At 36.3% G+C, this 13720-nt stretch overlaps 1 protein-coding gene across 1 annotated transcript in view; it reads right to left on the reverse strand.

The window, feature by feature from the left end:
• MMADHC (methylmalonic aciduria (cobalamin deficiency) cblD type, with homocystinuria) overlaps nt 1–12968 on the reverse strand; it is a 16284-nt gene extending 3316 nt beyond the window's left edge. Inside the window, exons 1-6 of the mRNA XM_010839963.1 lie at nt 12823–12968; nt 12249–12308; nt 9030–9174; nt 5636–5853; nt 3217–3322; nt 2565–2695 (exon numbers count right to left, since the gene is read on the reverse strand). Of these exons, the coding sequence (XP_010838265.1) occupies nt 2565–2695; nt 3217–3322; nt 5636–5853; nt 9030–9174; nt 12249–12257 (609 nt within the window). The 5' untranslated portion in view covers nt 12258–12308; nt 12823–12968. The remainder of the gene's footprint in view (nt 1–2564; nt 2696–3216; nt 3323–5635; nt 5854–9029; nt 9175–12248; nt 12309–12822) is intronic.
• Nucleotides 12969–13720: the final 752 nt, after the last annotated feature.

Consider the following 13720-nt stretch of genomic DNA (forward strand, 5'->3'; position numbering starts at 1 on the left):
TTCACCTCATATGGTTTCTTTAACAATACAAGGGTAAAACTGAGTAGTTGAGAACCTATGACCTAAAAAGCCTAAAAAGCTACCATCTGGCTCCTTAGAAAAAGTTTATTGATCCCTCCTATAGATAAACAACCTAAACTAACCTATGTTCTCTAAAAACAGGCGTATCTCATTTTTTGGACTTTATTGTACTTCGCAGATAACGTGGTTTTACAAGTTGAAGGCCTGTGGCAACCCTGTGTCCAGCAAGTCTATTGGTAACATTTTTCCAGTAACATTTGCTCACTTCATGTCTCTGTGTCACATTTTTGTAATTCTCTCAGTATTCCAAACTTTTTCATCTATTATTATATTTATGATGATCTGCAGTCACTGACCTTTACTGATGTTTTACTACTATGACTCATCAAAGGCTAAGATGATGGTCAGCATTTTTTAGCAACAAAGTATTTTAAAATTATGGTATGCATTTTTTAAGACATAATGCTATTACACATTTAATAGACTACAGTATAACATAAACATAACTTTTATATACACTGGGAAACCAAAATATCCATGTAACTCACTTTATTGCCATATTAGCTTTATTGTGATGGAGCCGAACCAGCAATATCTCCAAGATATGCCTAAACTCTTGTAAACTAATGAAAAAATTTAAAAATACTGTATTCTTTAGGTTATCTATATAATATTTGCACTTACTGCTGTATTTCATTAATCCTCACAATTCTTAAAAAGTAGGAAAACTGAATATGGTCTAGAAAAGTCATTAAAATTATGTATCAATGTAATAAGACATATACAAAAACTACAAGGTGAACAAAACAATGTATTTAAATGTTTGCAAAGATTAAGAATGCCAAATGACCACAGAAAAAACCAGTTTAAACATTTATCTTATTCTGCTCATCAGTAGGAAACACTGACATCTGCTGGAAAAAACTAGGATAGATTTAAACCACAAAAGATAAAATATCTACTTGGACAGTAAAGTCATGTGTGATCCTAAAATAATCACTAACATATCTAAAATAGAAAGAGATGTTTTCTTTTCCATAAAAAATAAAATAGCTTTAGTCACTATAAAATTAAAAATCACATGAAAAAGTATAGTGCCATTTCAAAAACCTGAAAATTGGTTATAGAAAACTGAGTTATATCTATACTGGGGTCAGTATCAAGTGAGGCTCAGAACCTTAGACGAATCAAAAAGTAGGACTTACAATGCAATGTACATGTGAGAGCAAACTCTCCAGCATCTAAATGATAGTGATGATAAACTACTCCTGGTCTTAATATATAAGCAGAAAATGTTTACTGAGTTATTGGATATTTAAATTTCAACTCATCAAATTCAGATCTTCTAAAAATCAGAGACAATGTCTTATGCCTCTCTATAACTTCTTTGTTAAGCATGTAATTTGCTCCTGACTTAATTACTACCTGGAATTTATTAGCAGAGCTATATTTGGGACATTAAGTGTGAAGTCATTATCATAAAATACTTTGTTAAGTATGTAAACAATATTTTTATAAGTTGTGAGAACCATACATCCAACACTAAAGAAAATTAAAAAACTCCCAATATTATTCTGCATGTAAATTAGTAAAGAGAATTTTTTCAACTGTAGTTAAGTAAGCTAATCTTAACTTGTCATACATACAAAGGAATCAAACTCATATAATTTCTAAATATGAGATTTTAAGTTACCACTTATTTCTCAGGTTGATAAAAATGAAAAATAATGCTAATATCCAGGGTAAGAGTAACAGCCTATATACTAGGATGATCTTTTTGGTGGACAAACTGACAGTATATATTATAACTTAAATATATCCCTTGATTTAGCAATTACCTATTTAGGAATATGTAAATATGGGCATAAAAATAAATGTACAAATATATTCACTGCCTATAAAAGCAAAAGTTTGATTTTCAACTTACAAAAGGCTAAAAATTTTTTTAATAATTTAAAAAATTTATGGTTTGCCCATGTAATCTAATATTATACAGATTTTACAAAGAATGAAATATAATCTATGTGAAATGTGAAGGAAAGGTGTCAAAACATATTTTCTAGTTAAAAGCAAAGGATGGGAAAAATGTGGGTATGTACAACTATTATATTATTATTGTACTGTACACTGTTTACACTATGAAGAAGAATTAGGTAATTTTCACTTGACATGCTTAAGAGACAGAAAGAGACATGGAGGGAGAGGACAGGATAAGAGAGGAGACAGGAATGGGTATGAAGAGTTAATTTTACATTTTTGTTGTTTACTGCATTTCCAAACTTCCTAAGATAGACATAAATTAAAAAAAAAAAAAAAAACTGAGGAAGTACTGGACAGAATATAAATTTTTCAGATACTAAAACAAACAAACATAAAAAACCCTGGCATTTTTATTTTCAGAAAACATGTACATTTTTTAAATACTGACATACATTAGGAGAGAACTAATAATAGTAAGAAAAGACAGCCGTCATTTTAAAACAGTGTTTACTGTTGTTTAAATAAGATTATAAAACTAAACAGTCAGCAGTTGAAAGAATTACCTTTTCTAAGAGCACTTCTCTTTCATTTTCTACCTCCTCACTCCAAACAGTCATATCATTCTTAGTTTTCTGTGTTACGGTCAGAATCATTAGTTTGTTGGTGGCTACTTCTGGAAACAGTGATTCAAAATCTATAAATAAGAATAAAATTCCAGGAAAAAATTATTTGTTTTTTTTTTTGAAAAAAGAGACAGTGCATAAAACACTTTAGAAAAATGATGATTAAGTCAAATCATTATGGTACCAAGTTAGGTTTATAAATGCATATTGTTTTCTAAAAGGATGAACTAAATTTAGTTTTGGTTTACTTCCGTTCTTTTTGGATGAACCAAAAATATACTGGCAACAATTCCAAAGAGTAAGTTGGGTTACATGTTGTTAATCTTGGAATTAAGAAAAAAGTTTATTATTAAGATTTTCCTCAGTAATCACCTGGGAGTAGGATGACTTTAGGGAAAAAGTTAGTGAAAATTCTACTAATCCTGTCTAATGGCAGCATGAGGTCAGATGTCAGGGGACATCTGCTAGTCTTTTCCTTGGCCAGGCAATCATCATTTCCAGTGAGACATGTTAAGGAGTACATTTTTCAACATTTAAATTAGTGACGTAATCTGACACACACTAGTGTAAAAATGAATAAAGCACAACACACCTCTTCGCAGCAACTCTGGACATGTTTGGATTGCACATTCTACTTTGGCACTTTCAAAGTAAGTTTCCGCACTGTTAATTTCTTGTTCAACAGGTGCATCATTACCCTTTAGGGGAGTAAGAAATATAGATAAACAAAATCTGGAGTTCAAATAAAATATCCTGCCCGTTATAAACCTGTTTGTAATAACATAGCTTTTTCAATAATCTTAACCTAGCTGGTGATCAGGTAATAATCAGTGTATTCTTACATATTCAAACTTTTCTCTATGATGAATGTAATTTGAGAATTTTTTTAAAATGTTGAGTTAAAAAAAAAAAGGAATATATACCTTCTGATATCCTAGACTTAATAGGAGTCGGTTAAAAAAGTTAAAAATGCCATGATTGTATCTTATAATGTTACCTCTTCTGATATTTTGTTATATCTGATTATCCTTTCTTTTGTTCTGTAAAATGGGCATAAGTACACTAAATTACAAAACAACATGATTAAATATATAATCTCTCCAACAGGAAAAGCCTAGAGGCTCTTATTCAACTGAAATTTAATGGGTGCCTATTATACATCAGCCATTACAACAGGAGCAGACACTACAATGGTAAAAATCCAGTCTTCACTCTCAGGTATATAAGGGTTAGTAGAAGAAAAACAGCATGAACAAATAAATGCAATCCAATATGAAAAGTGCTACACAGTTGTGAAGGAAGTCTTCTGGAAGTATAAATGGGGAAGAAACTTGCTTTGTTGGGAGAAATCAGGAAAGGTTGAAATCACACTTGAGTTACATGTTAAAATATGTGTCTGACATATAAAAGAATGGACAGAATACAGATTAAGAATCCCAAAGGAAAAAAAATAGTCTAGCAAGAAATAATAGTGCAAAGGCATGCAATGGTCAAAGAGAACGGTGTAATTTTCAAAAAATGAAAAGTATGCTGTGATTACAATGTAGAAGGAATAGGAAATCGTGGGAGGTAAGGTGAGAAAAGGATCAAAACTATGGAAATCCATTTATGCCACATTACAAAATTTTGATTTTAAATTAAATAGTATTAATAAATTATCCTTATTTTACATATAAAGAAACAGTCTCAGAAAGGTGAAATAACTTTCTCAAGGTCACGAAACTAATTATCAATAAATAAGAGTTAATCTCTGTATACAGACTTATCCTATCTCCACAGTCCATGCTACTATAATGCATCTAAAAACAGAGGTAAGATAAGGAGGTGCTGAACTCTAATAGTATTAGTGAGAACTAAAGTGACACAAATTTAAGGGCTACTTTCAGAGATGAAAGCAATGTAACTGTCACTATATATGGGGGAATGATGAAAAGAGGAGGCAAGGTTGTCACTGTAATCTTTACTTTAGGGAAGTGCGAGCATGACTAAATCACTTATATGACTGACAACATGGGAATAAAGACATTGAGAGAAAAAAGGACTCATTCAGTGCCAGATGTGTACTAGTCCTAATTTTGGTACTTCTGAGACATCCAGATAAAGATATTTGGCAAGTAATACAGAACCAGCAATGTCAGAAACAGAAAGTTAGGAAATATGAAGACAGAGCCTATGGAGAAAGCTGAGGACTTAAGTGACCAGGGAGCAAGTCAAAGGAAAAATGAAGAACAGACATTTGGGAAATATCATATAACTGGTGGACAGAGGAGCCAAGAAGACTGAGAAGGAATTATCTGAGAGAAAAAGGGGAGGTCAACTGTGTTCCAGTGTTAGGTTACTGATATAACCCATAACTGTGAGGGGTTATCACTTTTAATAATATCGTTTTGATCAAAATCTTCACCTGAAACTACACAGAAATATGAAAAATGGTAATGATCAGGGGTTTTGACAAACTCTGAAATGCATGTAACTTCCCATTTGAGTGAACAAGGATGCAATACTAGTTTTAAAAACCAGTTCTAAAAAACTCATTAAAAACCTCTCAGGAACTGTTTTTACAACACCTATTTAAAAATTCTACTTTTTAGTTTACTATATCTGAAGAATTTTAGAGATCTCAAAATTTTTTTAAGTTTCTAAATGGTTAGAGGAATATAAAGCTAGTTGGAATTTGGTCCATATATAGATTATAATTACTGTTTGTAAAAATGAAAAAAAGAAAATCTAAATTTCCAGTTACAGAAATTAAGTTATTTATGTTTACAATAAATATTTATTAAAAAAGATATTTTGAAGAATTACCTAAGAGACTGCAATGTGAAAAATTATATAGCAAAACTAGGTATAGGACAATACCAAGGTTTTAAAAACTAGACATGCTTTTTCTGTATATAATGGACTTAAACAGATTTTTCTTTTAACTTTTTCAATGAAAATAATATGCTTATAGTTATCAGAAATATAGCTTTAATAATTAGAATACAGAATAAATGATACTAACAACATACCTGAAATTCATTCACATATTGTGCCATAACAAACTCATGTCTTTCACTCGATAAAGGTTCTGCTAGAACATCAGGTAAAGTTTTATGAACCTGGCTTTTCTTCTGTGATGCCGTCCCGTTGAGGTGACAGTCAAAACCTATGTTCCCAGGAAGCTGGAATCTCTGATCCTGAGGTCCAAATGGTCCCATAGTTTCATCAGGCCAAACTGTTCGAGAGCCTGAAGAGGAACAACAAAATGAACCATTTTCTCCTTACAACCTAAGTGCACTGGTAGACTGAAAGAATGTGAAAGAATGTTGTTCTTCCAATAAGGTTTTGTTTTTTTTTTTTCTTTTACCTAAACAATAGATCTTTGAAGTTTGCTTTACTGGTTGAATATGTTAGTTGGTTTCATGTTATTTCCAAATCACTAGTTGAAGAAACCAGCTGCCAACTCATAGTTAATTTCCTTATTAGGGAACGGATTCAATAAACTTTATAATCCATACTATGTAATTCTTTTTTTTCTGGCTTCGCTGTGTGGCTTGTGGGATCTCTGTTCCCCAAAAAGGAACTGAACCCAGACCATGGCAGTGAAAGCCTGGAATCCTAACCATTAGACCATCAGGGAACCTCCGTACTATGTAATTCTTAACGGTCATTAGTAAATCTCTACATATGGTGAAAGAAGTTCACAGGATAAACGACATTAAAAGAAAAAGCTAAATCCAAGAACAGTATACGTGACATTCATTTTACATGCTTATAATAATGCTTTAAATACAGAAAAAAAAAAAAACAACTTGAAAGTAAAGATACCAGACTTAATAGTGGTTACCCTTGGGGTGTGTTGTGTATGTTAATTGCTCAGTGGTGTTCGATTCTTTGTGACCCCATGGACTGTAGCCCGCTAGGCTTCCCTGTCATGGGATTCTCGAGGCAAGAATACTACAGTGGGTTGCCAGTTCCTTCTCTAGGGTATCTTCCTGACTCAGGGATCGAACTCGGGCCTCCCATCCTGCAGTCAGATTCTTTACCATCTGAGCCACCAGGTAACCCTTGGGGAGGGGCATTCAACTGCTGTTACCTGGTGGCACAAAACATTAATGGACTGGAAAAAATTCTGTACCAACCAAAGTGACATAATGCCCTGTTTACCAGTCACATGCATGAATATGGATTAAATACTTACAGAATACACATTACTTTATTCCTATAAAATTAAAAAAAATCCTAACGTGAAAAATTAACAAAGATCCAGAAAAAAGTAACTTAGAGAATCAAATGAAGAAACACTCAGAGTAGGAATTTTGTTCAGAGAAAGGAAAGGATGGCTGCAGACTTTAGTTGGCAATAAAAGTATTTATAAATATTCTGCCAGAACTAAGTGACTAAAAATGGTCATGTCATTACGGCTGCCCCTATGTGACGCCCATATCTCTCTTCCATACCTATGACAGACATTACCTATCAATTATGGAACTTTTCCCTGCTGAACCCAGACATTGTCACATAATTCTCAACCCAAACACTCTAGCCCAGCACACATCTCAAACTATTAAGTATTTAAGAATCATCTGAGAACTTCTCAAAATGCAGATTCTGATTTACCAGATCTGAAGTGGGGCTCAAAATTCGTTTCTAACCAGTCCCAGATGATGCTGATGCTACACCATGCCATGCTATACTGGTCTGCAGATCACAGAGTGATAAGGTCTAGACAGCCACCAATGACTGACTGGAGTCAGTTCACAACCTAAAACTTACCAGCTGTTCTGAACAACATGGGTTTTATATATTATTCAGATCTGGGTCTTCAAATAAATACTCAATATTAATATTGGATATGAACATATTTTCAAATGTTTACTGGTCATTTAGGTTTTCTCTTACAGAAATAGCCTGTTAAAACTCATTTTTGAAATTTTTGTTTGGTTTTCTACTGGGTTGTTTTTTTTCCTACTGATCTACAAAAATTCTTTATATAGTTCTCCCTAGGTATTCACAAGGCAGTGCTTCCTGGACCCTCATGGATATCAAAATCTGCATATGCTCAAGTCTTTATATAAAAAGGGTATAGTTCAACTGACCTTTGAGCAACTCAAGAGTTAGTTGTTCAAACCCTGCAGTCACAAATCTGAGTATAATTCATAGTCAGTTCTCTGCTTAGTCATTTCCACATCCTCAGAGTCAAGGAACCGAGAACTGTGTAGTACCGTAGTTAGTTATTATTGGAAAAAAACCCTGTGTATAAAACAGATATGCACAGCTCAAACCCATGATGTTCAAGAATGAACTGTATGTGCATATATGTAACCTATGTACATCCTCCTGTATACTTTAAATCATCTCCAGATTACCTATAATATCGAACACAAAGTAAATGATATGTAAATAATTGCTGGCACATGGCAAATTCAAGTTTTGCTATTTGGAACTTTCTGGAATTTCCCACCCCCTCAAATATTTTCAATCTCTGATTGGTTGAATCTGACGATGCAGAACCCATGGACAGGGAGGCCAAGCTGTATATTCACAATACAAACCCTTAACTATTCTGAGTGACAGACCTTTCATTTATGATAGATATATGTTTAGCCTTCAGATCAAGAAAACTGAGGAATACTCAGAGATGGGGTTAGAAAACTGAGGCAAGAAAACTAGGGGAGGCTCTGCATGCCCAAGTGAACTAACATTACACTGTAAGTAATGTACTGAATGAAAAAAGGATTCATGGGCAATCACTTCAGAATACATTAGGTAAAGTTTCTAAGAGCCCTCCCTTAGTATTTTAGTGTGCTTTATAAACCTCTAAGATAGGACTTTGGCATAAAGCAGTTCTCAAAGTTAACTAATTACAGAACTTAAAAAAATTGTTTTTTTTTAGATCTTGAACAATGATTCAGTTTGTGGATAGTTTAGGAATGGCTACTGAAAGCAATGGGAGATATTTGAGGCTTATGATGGAAATGTCATGATTTACAGTATTTTAGAATGATTCATGTGATATAGTGGTGTGCAAGGTGGATAAGAAAAAGCAGACTCTGATTTAATAAACACTCGTTAGTAAAAAGTGATGGCTACATTTAGGAAATTCAGCAGAGTGGCAAGAAGTAGTAACATAGTTTAATAGGATCCAAAGAAGATTTGTTTCAGGGAAGACTGAGTGTGTCTGAATACAGATTAGAAAAAAACCAAAGTTGAAGAAAGTAAGTTGTAGAAACCAGTATTCATTCATTTTTTTTTTAAGTATTGTAACTTTCTGGCATAAATATTTAGGCAGAGCTCTGATTTACTTTCAAAGGGATAAACTCAACTTTAGAAGATCAGTAAAACTTCAAGAAGAAATATTTCAGGAAACCTAACAAATGTTATGAAACAATTGTAAGTAAAGAAAAAATAAGTTTCACTTACAGATATCTGGAGGTGCAGTGGCCACATGAGACTCATCAGAACCTGAAGATCCTGCGGTTGAAAAGGCTCTGGGATTGACAACCCTCTTAACTAAAGAGCAAAATCCTGGGAGATAGGAAACCAGTCTGGCTCTGTTACAGAGCACCTAAGAATGACACAAAACCCCAAATTATTCTGGATGTAAATGTTGTACTAACACAGACAATCTCGGGCATATCCTCACATTGCAATGTATCTTTTAAAACCAACATTGATTCTACTGTTATTGAGCACCTGCCATAGAATGAGTATCACACATATTTATAATTTTAAAAATAAACACAAATATTAAAAGAAAAAAAAGTACTAAGTTATTTGGGTAAAAATATATGGCTTTCCTAGCAAGGCCAGAATCAAGAGTGCCATACAGAAAGAACAGGAACTTTGAAAAGTTGCCCTATTCAGCAGCAACACTAAAAAAGTGGCACAGCTAGTAAGATTCTTCTATTCTCAAAATAAAGAACTTTCAAAACCTCTCCTAGAAAAAAAAAATCCTACTTACTTTCACACTCTTCTTTTACTACTATTAGATTGTACTGATTATCTCCTATGCTATCTTTCTCTTGATTTTATGGCAATGTCCACTTTCCTCCAGTTTAGCAAACATCTTCATGATAACTTTTCTGCTCCTATGTTCATTTGCTAGACTCAGGTCAGTTACAATATGAATGTGTGGACATCTTTCATGTATAAACTTTAATCAAAATAGCTGAGTCAGAATAACTTAATGCAGGGGTTGGCAAACTATAGCAGGCTGTAGCCTTGTGTCTGTTCTGGTGAATACAGTTCTATTGCAACACTGCCACACACATTTATGTATTGTCTATGGCTGCTTTCATGTCATAATTGCAGAGTTATGTCAGAGACTCTGGCCTACAAAGCCTAAAATATTTGCTACCTGGCCCTTTATATTTAAAAACACTGCTGACTCTTAGATTAGTGGAAAACGCGTAAGAACAAATACGATACCATCTGTGAAATTCTACTAAAAGATTCGAACAATTAAGAGATCTTTGAGGTCATAGGAAAAGTTTCATGGAGGATATACTAGGTTGTGAAGAAACAGAAATTTAGGTACTCATTTCAATGAAGGCCTTTCAGGAAGAAAGGTATGGAGGTTGTTTTCAAAGAGTGACAGGTTCACTGAAGGTGGACATAAAGTAATGCAGTAAAGAACAGGCTTGAAATTTAACTAATGAGCAACTATAAAAGGCTTTATACTTTGTGACACAGACAGTAAAGGGCCTATTACAAAAAGATAATAAATCAGAATTTTAACCTGTAGGCAGGGAGGAAGAGAGTTAACTGATAAAAATAAAGGATGTTTTAAGGACTGTACAACTAAGAGTAGTGGAGAGAAAGGAGTGGGGTTAGAGAGGAGGTATGAAAACTAGTTACCAGGAGGCTGAAGAACTCTAGCCAATTGATACTTTGGAATCACTTTTTCCCTTTCATATAGTATTCTGAAATCCAACCTGTGTGTTCTCTGACTGGTCTTTCTACCTCTCTGACAGAATTTCTTACTAATTTTATCTTCCCTTCTCTTATTCCACTTTTCAGTCACACAAAAATACCTACCCAACATTTCCATATTTCCGTCTTTTATACTTCCATAAGATTTCTTCCACTAAAATGCCCTTTTCCTTCTCCTCTTAGGCCGGACAAATTCCAACTCCTTCTTCAAGATCCAGATAAACTGAACCTCCTCCACATGTCTCCAAAATGCAAGGCCTGTCTCCAGAGCATTCTGTCCACCTGAACATTTAAACATCCTCCCCTGGCCCTACAGTCTCATCATTAGGTTATTACTTAATGTATCATGGGCTTCCCTGGTGGCTCAGAGGTTAAAGCGTCTGCCTCCAATGTGGGAGACCCGGATTTGATCCCTGGGTCGGGAAGATCCCCTGGAGAAGGAAATGGTAACCCACTTCAGTATTCTTGCCTAGAGAATCCCATGAACGGAGAAGCCTGGTAGGCTACAGTCCATGGGGTCGCAAAGAGTCCGACACGACTGAGCGACTTCACCTTCATCTTAATGTATCATATTCAACTACAGGAATACAATTCTGGCTAACTGTTACCATGTTAGTCTTCCTAACACACAACTCTAATTAAATCACCAAAAATTAAAGAATAAAGTCCAAATTCCCAAGTGTATCATTCAAAACTCTTTGCTGGTGGTTTAGTTGCTAAGTCGCATCCGATTCTTTGTGACCCCATGGACTGTAGCCCACCAGGCTCCTCTGTTCCCAAGCAAGAATACTTGAGTGGGTTGCCATTTCTTACTCCAGGGGATCTTCCTGACCCAAGGATGGGACCCGAGTTTCCTGCTTGGAAGGAATATTCTGTACCACTGAGCCACCTGGAAAGCCCCAAGACTCTTGTTACTTCATCCCAAATCCACAATCCAACCTTATTTCCCACTCATCTTTTTCACACATCTTACATTCAGGAAGACAGAAATGACTTCTTGATTTCTGAAGGGGGTTTGGGGGGGCAGGGGGTGTCTTTGAATATACCTGTTCTGGGTGAGATTTAGATAATCTCACCCATCTTTTAAAATTCAAATGCTTCTCTGATTACATGAACCCAAACCCCCACTTTCCCCTCTCCACAAAGCTTTGAATCTGTATTGTACCTCTGTGTGACTTTTAAAATTAGTTTCTACTCTTACTGTATTAGTTTTCATGTATGTCTTATGACCCCTATGCCACGATGCGTTTAGTCACTGGACAGTTACCGTGAATAAATACCTCTGGCCTATGAGAATAATCTCTTGCTCTCATTTTCTAGTATTTGTAAGGTTACTTCCTATACTAAAACCGCTACAAAACCTTCAGTTTACCTACCCAAACAGAAACCGGCTTAAAAATAGATCCTAAGTATTTACAAAAGTAATGCCTTTTAAAATTACCGAAAGGATGCTGGCACTGAATTTATTTCTCAAAAGGAATTTGCATAAATAAATAAAAGTATTGAGAAATATGTTTGTTTTCAAACTACCTTTAAGGCATATTGACCGAATTTCACACCCCTTGTTTCCCTTGACATTTTTGATTCATTAAGTACAAGAAACATTATGCCATCAATGCCATTATAATTAAACCCGTCCCTCCATTTCTTAACGAGTTCCCAAATAATTTATTACTGTACTGCTTCTTAAGAGACTAATTTACTCACATTGGCCATTTCTGGCGGAAAGGGCAGACGGAAATTATCTTCCCTTTTGTAAAGTTATTCCTGGGAAAGGACAAAACAAAACAGGCCGGTGACGGATTAAGCTCTAACAACAGATCACTCGGGTAATGTCCACCATCGCCTACTGGGTGTCCCTTCTTCCGCGACAGGACCAAAGCCCAAGCTGTCCCAGGACCCCAGGAAACCGGAATTCGCCCCCTGCCCCCACAGGGCACAAGTCGCTGCCCACAGGAGGCCTTGCAATTCTCAGCCCGCCCGGTGTGTCTGCGGAAGACAACTCCGACTAGATCCGGGGGAGGAAAGAGGGCCCGTCCACCAGGATGGAGATCTGAGGCTCCAAGTAGGTATTTTAACACCGATCAGGGTTCTAAACAAGCTGTGAGCAAAGGTTCCAGCAAAGATGAAGGTTGAGGAAGCGAAAAAGATCCTAACGACAGACTGACAGGACGACCGGGGACAGCGACAGGGGCCCTGTGAGTATAGGGACAACACCGAGAGCTGTGGCCAAAAGATGGGCAAATCTGGAGGGACTAACGAGGGCGGAAACGGTCCGTACCAGTCGCTGCCGCCACAGCCGCCTCCAGCACTCCCAGGGCCGTACTCTTCCCGTCTTCAAAATGGCGGCGCGACGGCAGAGGGAGTAGCGCTGACGCTGGCAGTGACCAGACTGAAGAAGTTGCTCTCGAGCGCATGGATGGGAATGATCCTCGAGCCGATGCTGCGCACGCGCACGGGAGGCCCACGTAGCACCGCCCTTTCATTGGATAGTCCACCGCCCCCCCCTCCTCCCCAAGTAGGAGGAGGAAAGATGAGGTGTGGATAATGACTTGTGGGATGGAGATGAAGGCTCCAGAGCTGCGTTCGGCACTCATTTAATTTCGATCATTAACTCACCGATGTATTTGAAAGCCTCCTCTTGTCCCAAGACTTTATTGCTCAAAGGAGGTACAGTTTTCTGTTCTTTATATCTATTTTTTTTTAATTTCGAAAATAACTGTTTTTGAGAATAGAGCACTTTTTCCCTTTATGTGCCAGACTTTTAATAGGCGCAATAAATATATATCCCACGACGTATTTATAAGGAGTATATCACTTTTAAAATTTATTTTTAATTGAAGGATAATTGTTTTACAGTATTGTGTTGGTTTCTGCCAAACATCAACATGAATCAGTCATAGTTATACCCATGTCCCCTCCTTCTGGAACCTCTCTCCACTTGCCTTACCATCCCACCCCTCTGCTGCTGCTGCTAAGTCGCTTCAGTCGTGTCCAACTCTGTACGACCCCACAGAACGCAGCCCACCAGGCTCCGCCATCCCTGGGATTCTCCAGGCAAGAACACTGGAGTGGGTTGCCATTGCCTTCTCCAGGGCATAAAAGTGAAAGTGAAGTCGCTCAGTCGTGTCCGACTCAGCGACCCCATGGACTGCAGCCTACCAGGCTCCTCCATCCAT

This window comes from Bison bison, unplaced genomic scaffold (genome assembly GCF_000754665.1).
Source record: "Bison bison bison isolate TAMUID 2011002044 unplaced genomic scaffold, Bison_UMD1.0 scf7180017864139, whole genome shotgun sequence".
Lineage (NCBI taxonomy): Eukaryota > Metazoa > Chordata > Mammalia > Artiodactyla > Bovidae > Bison > Bison bison.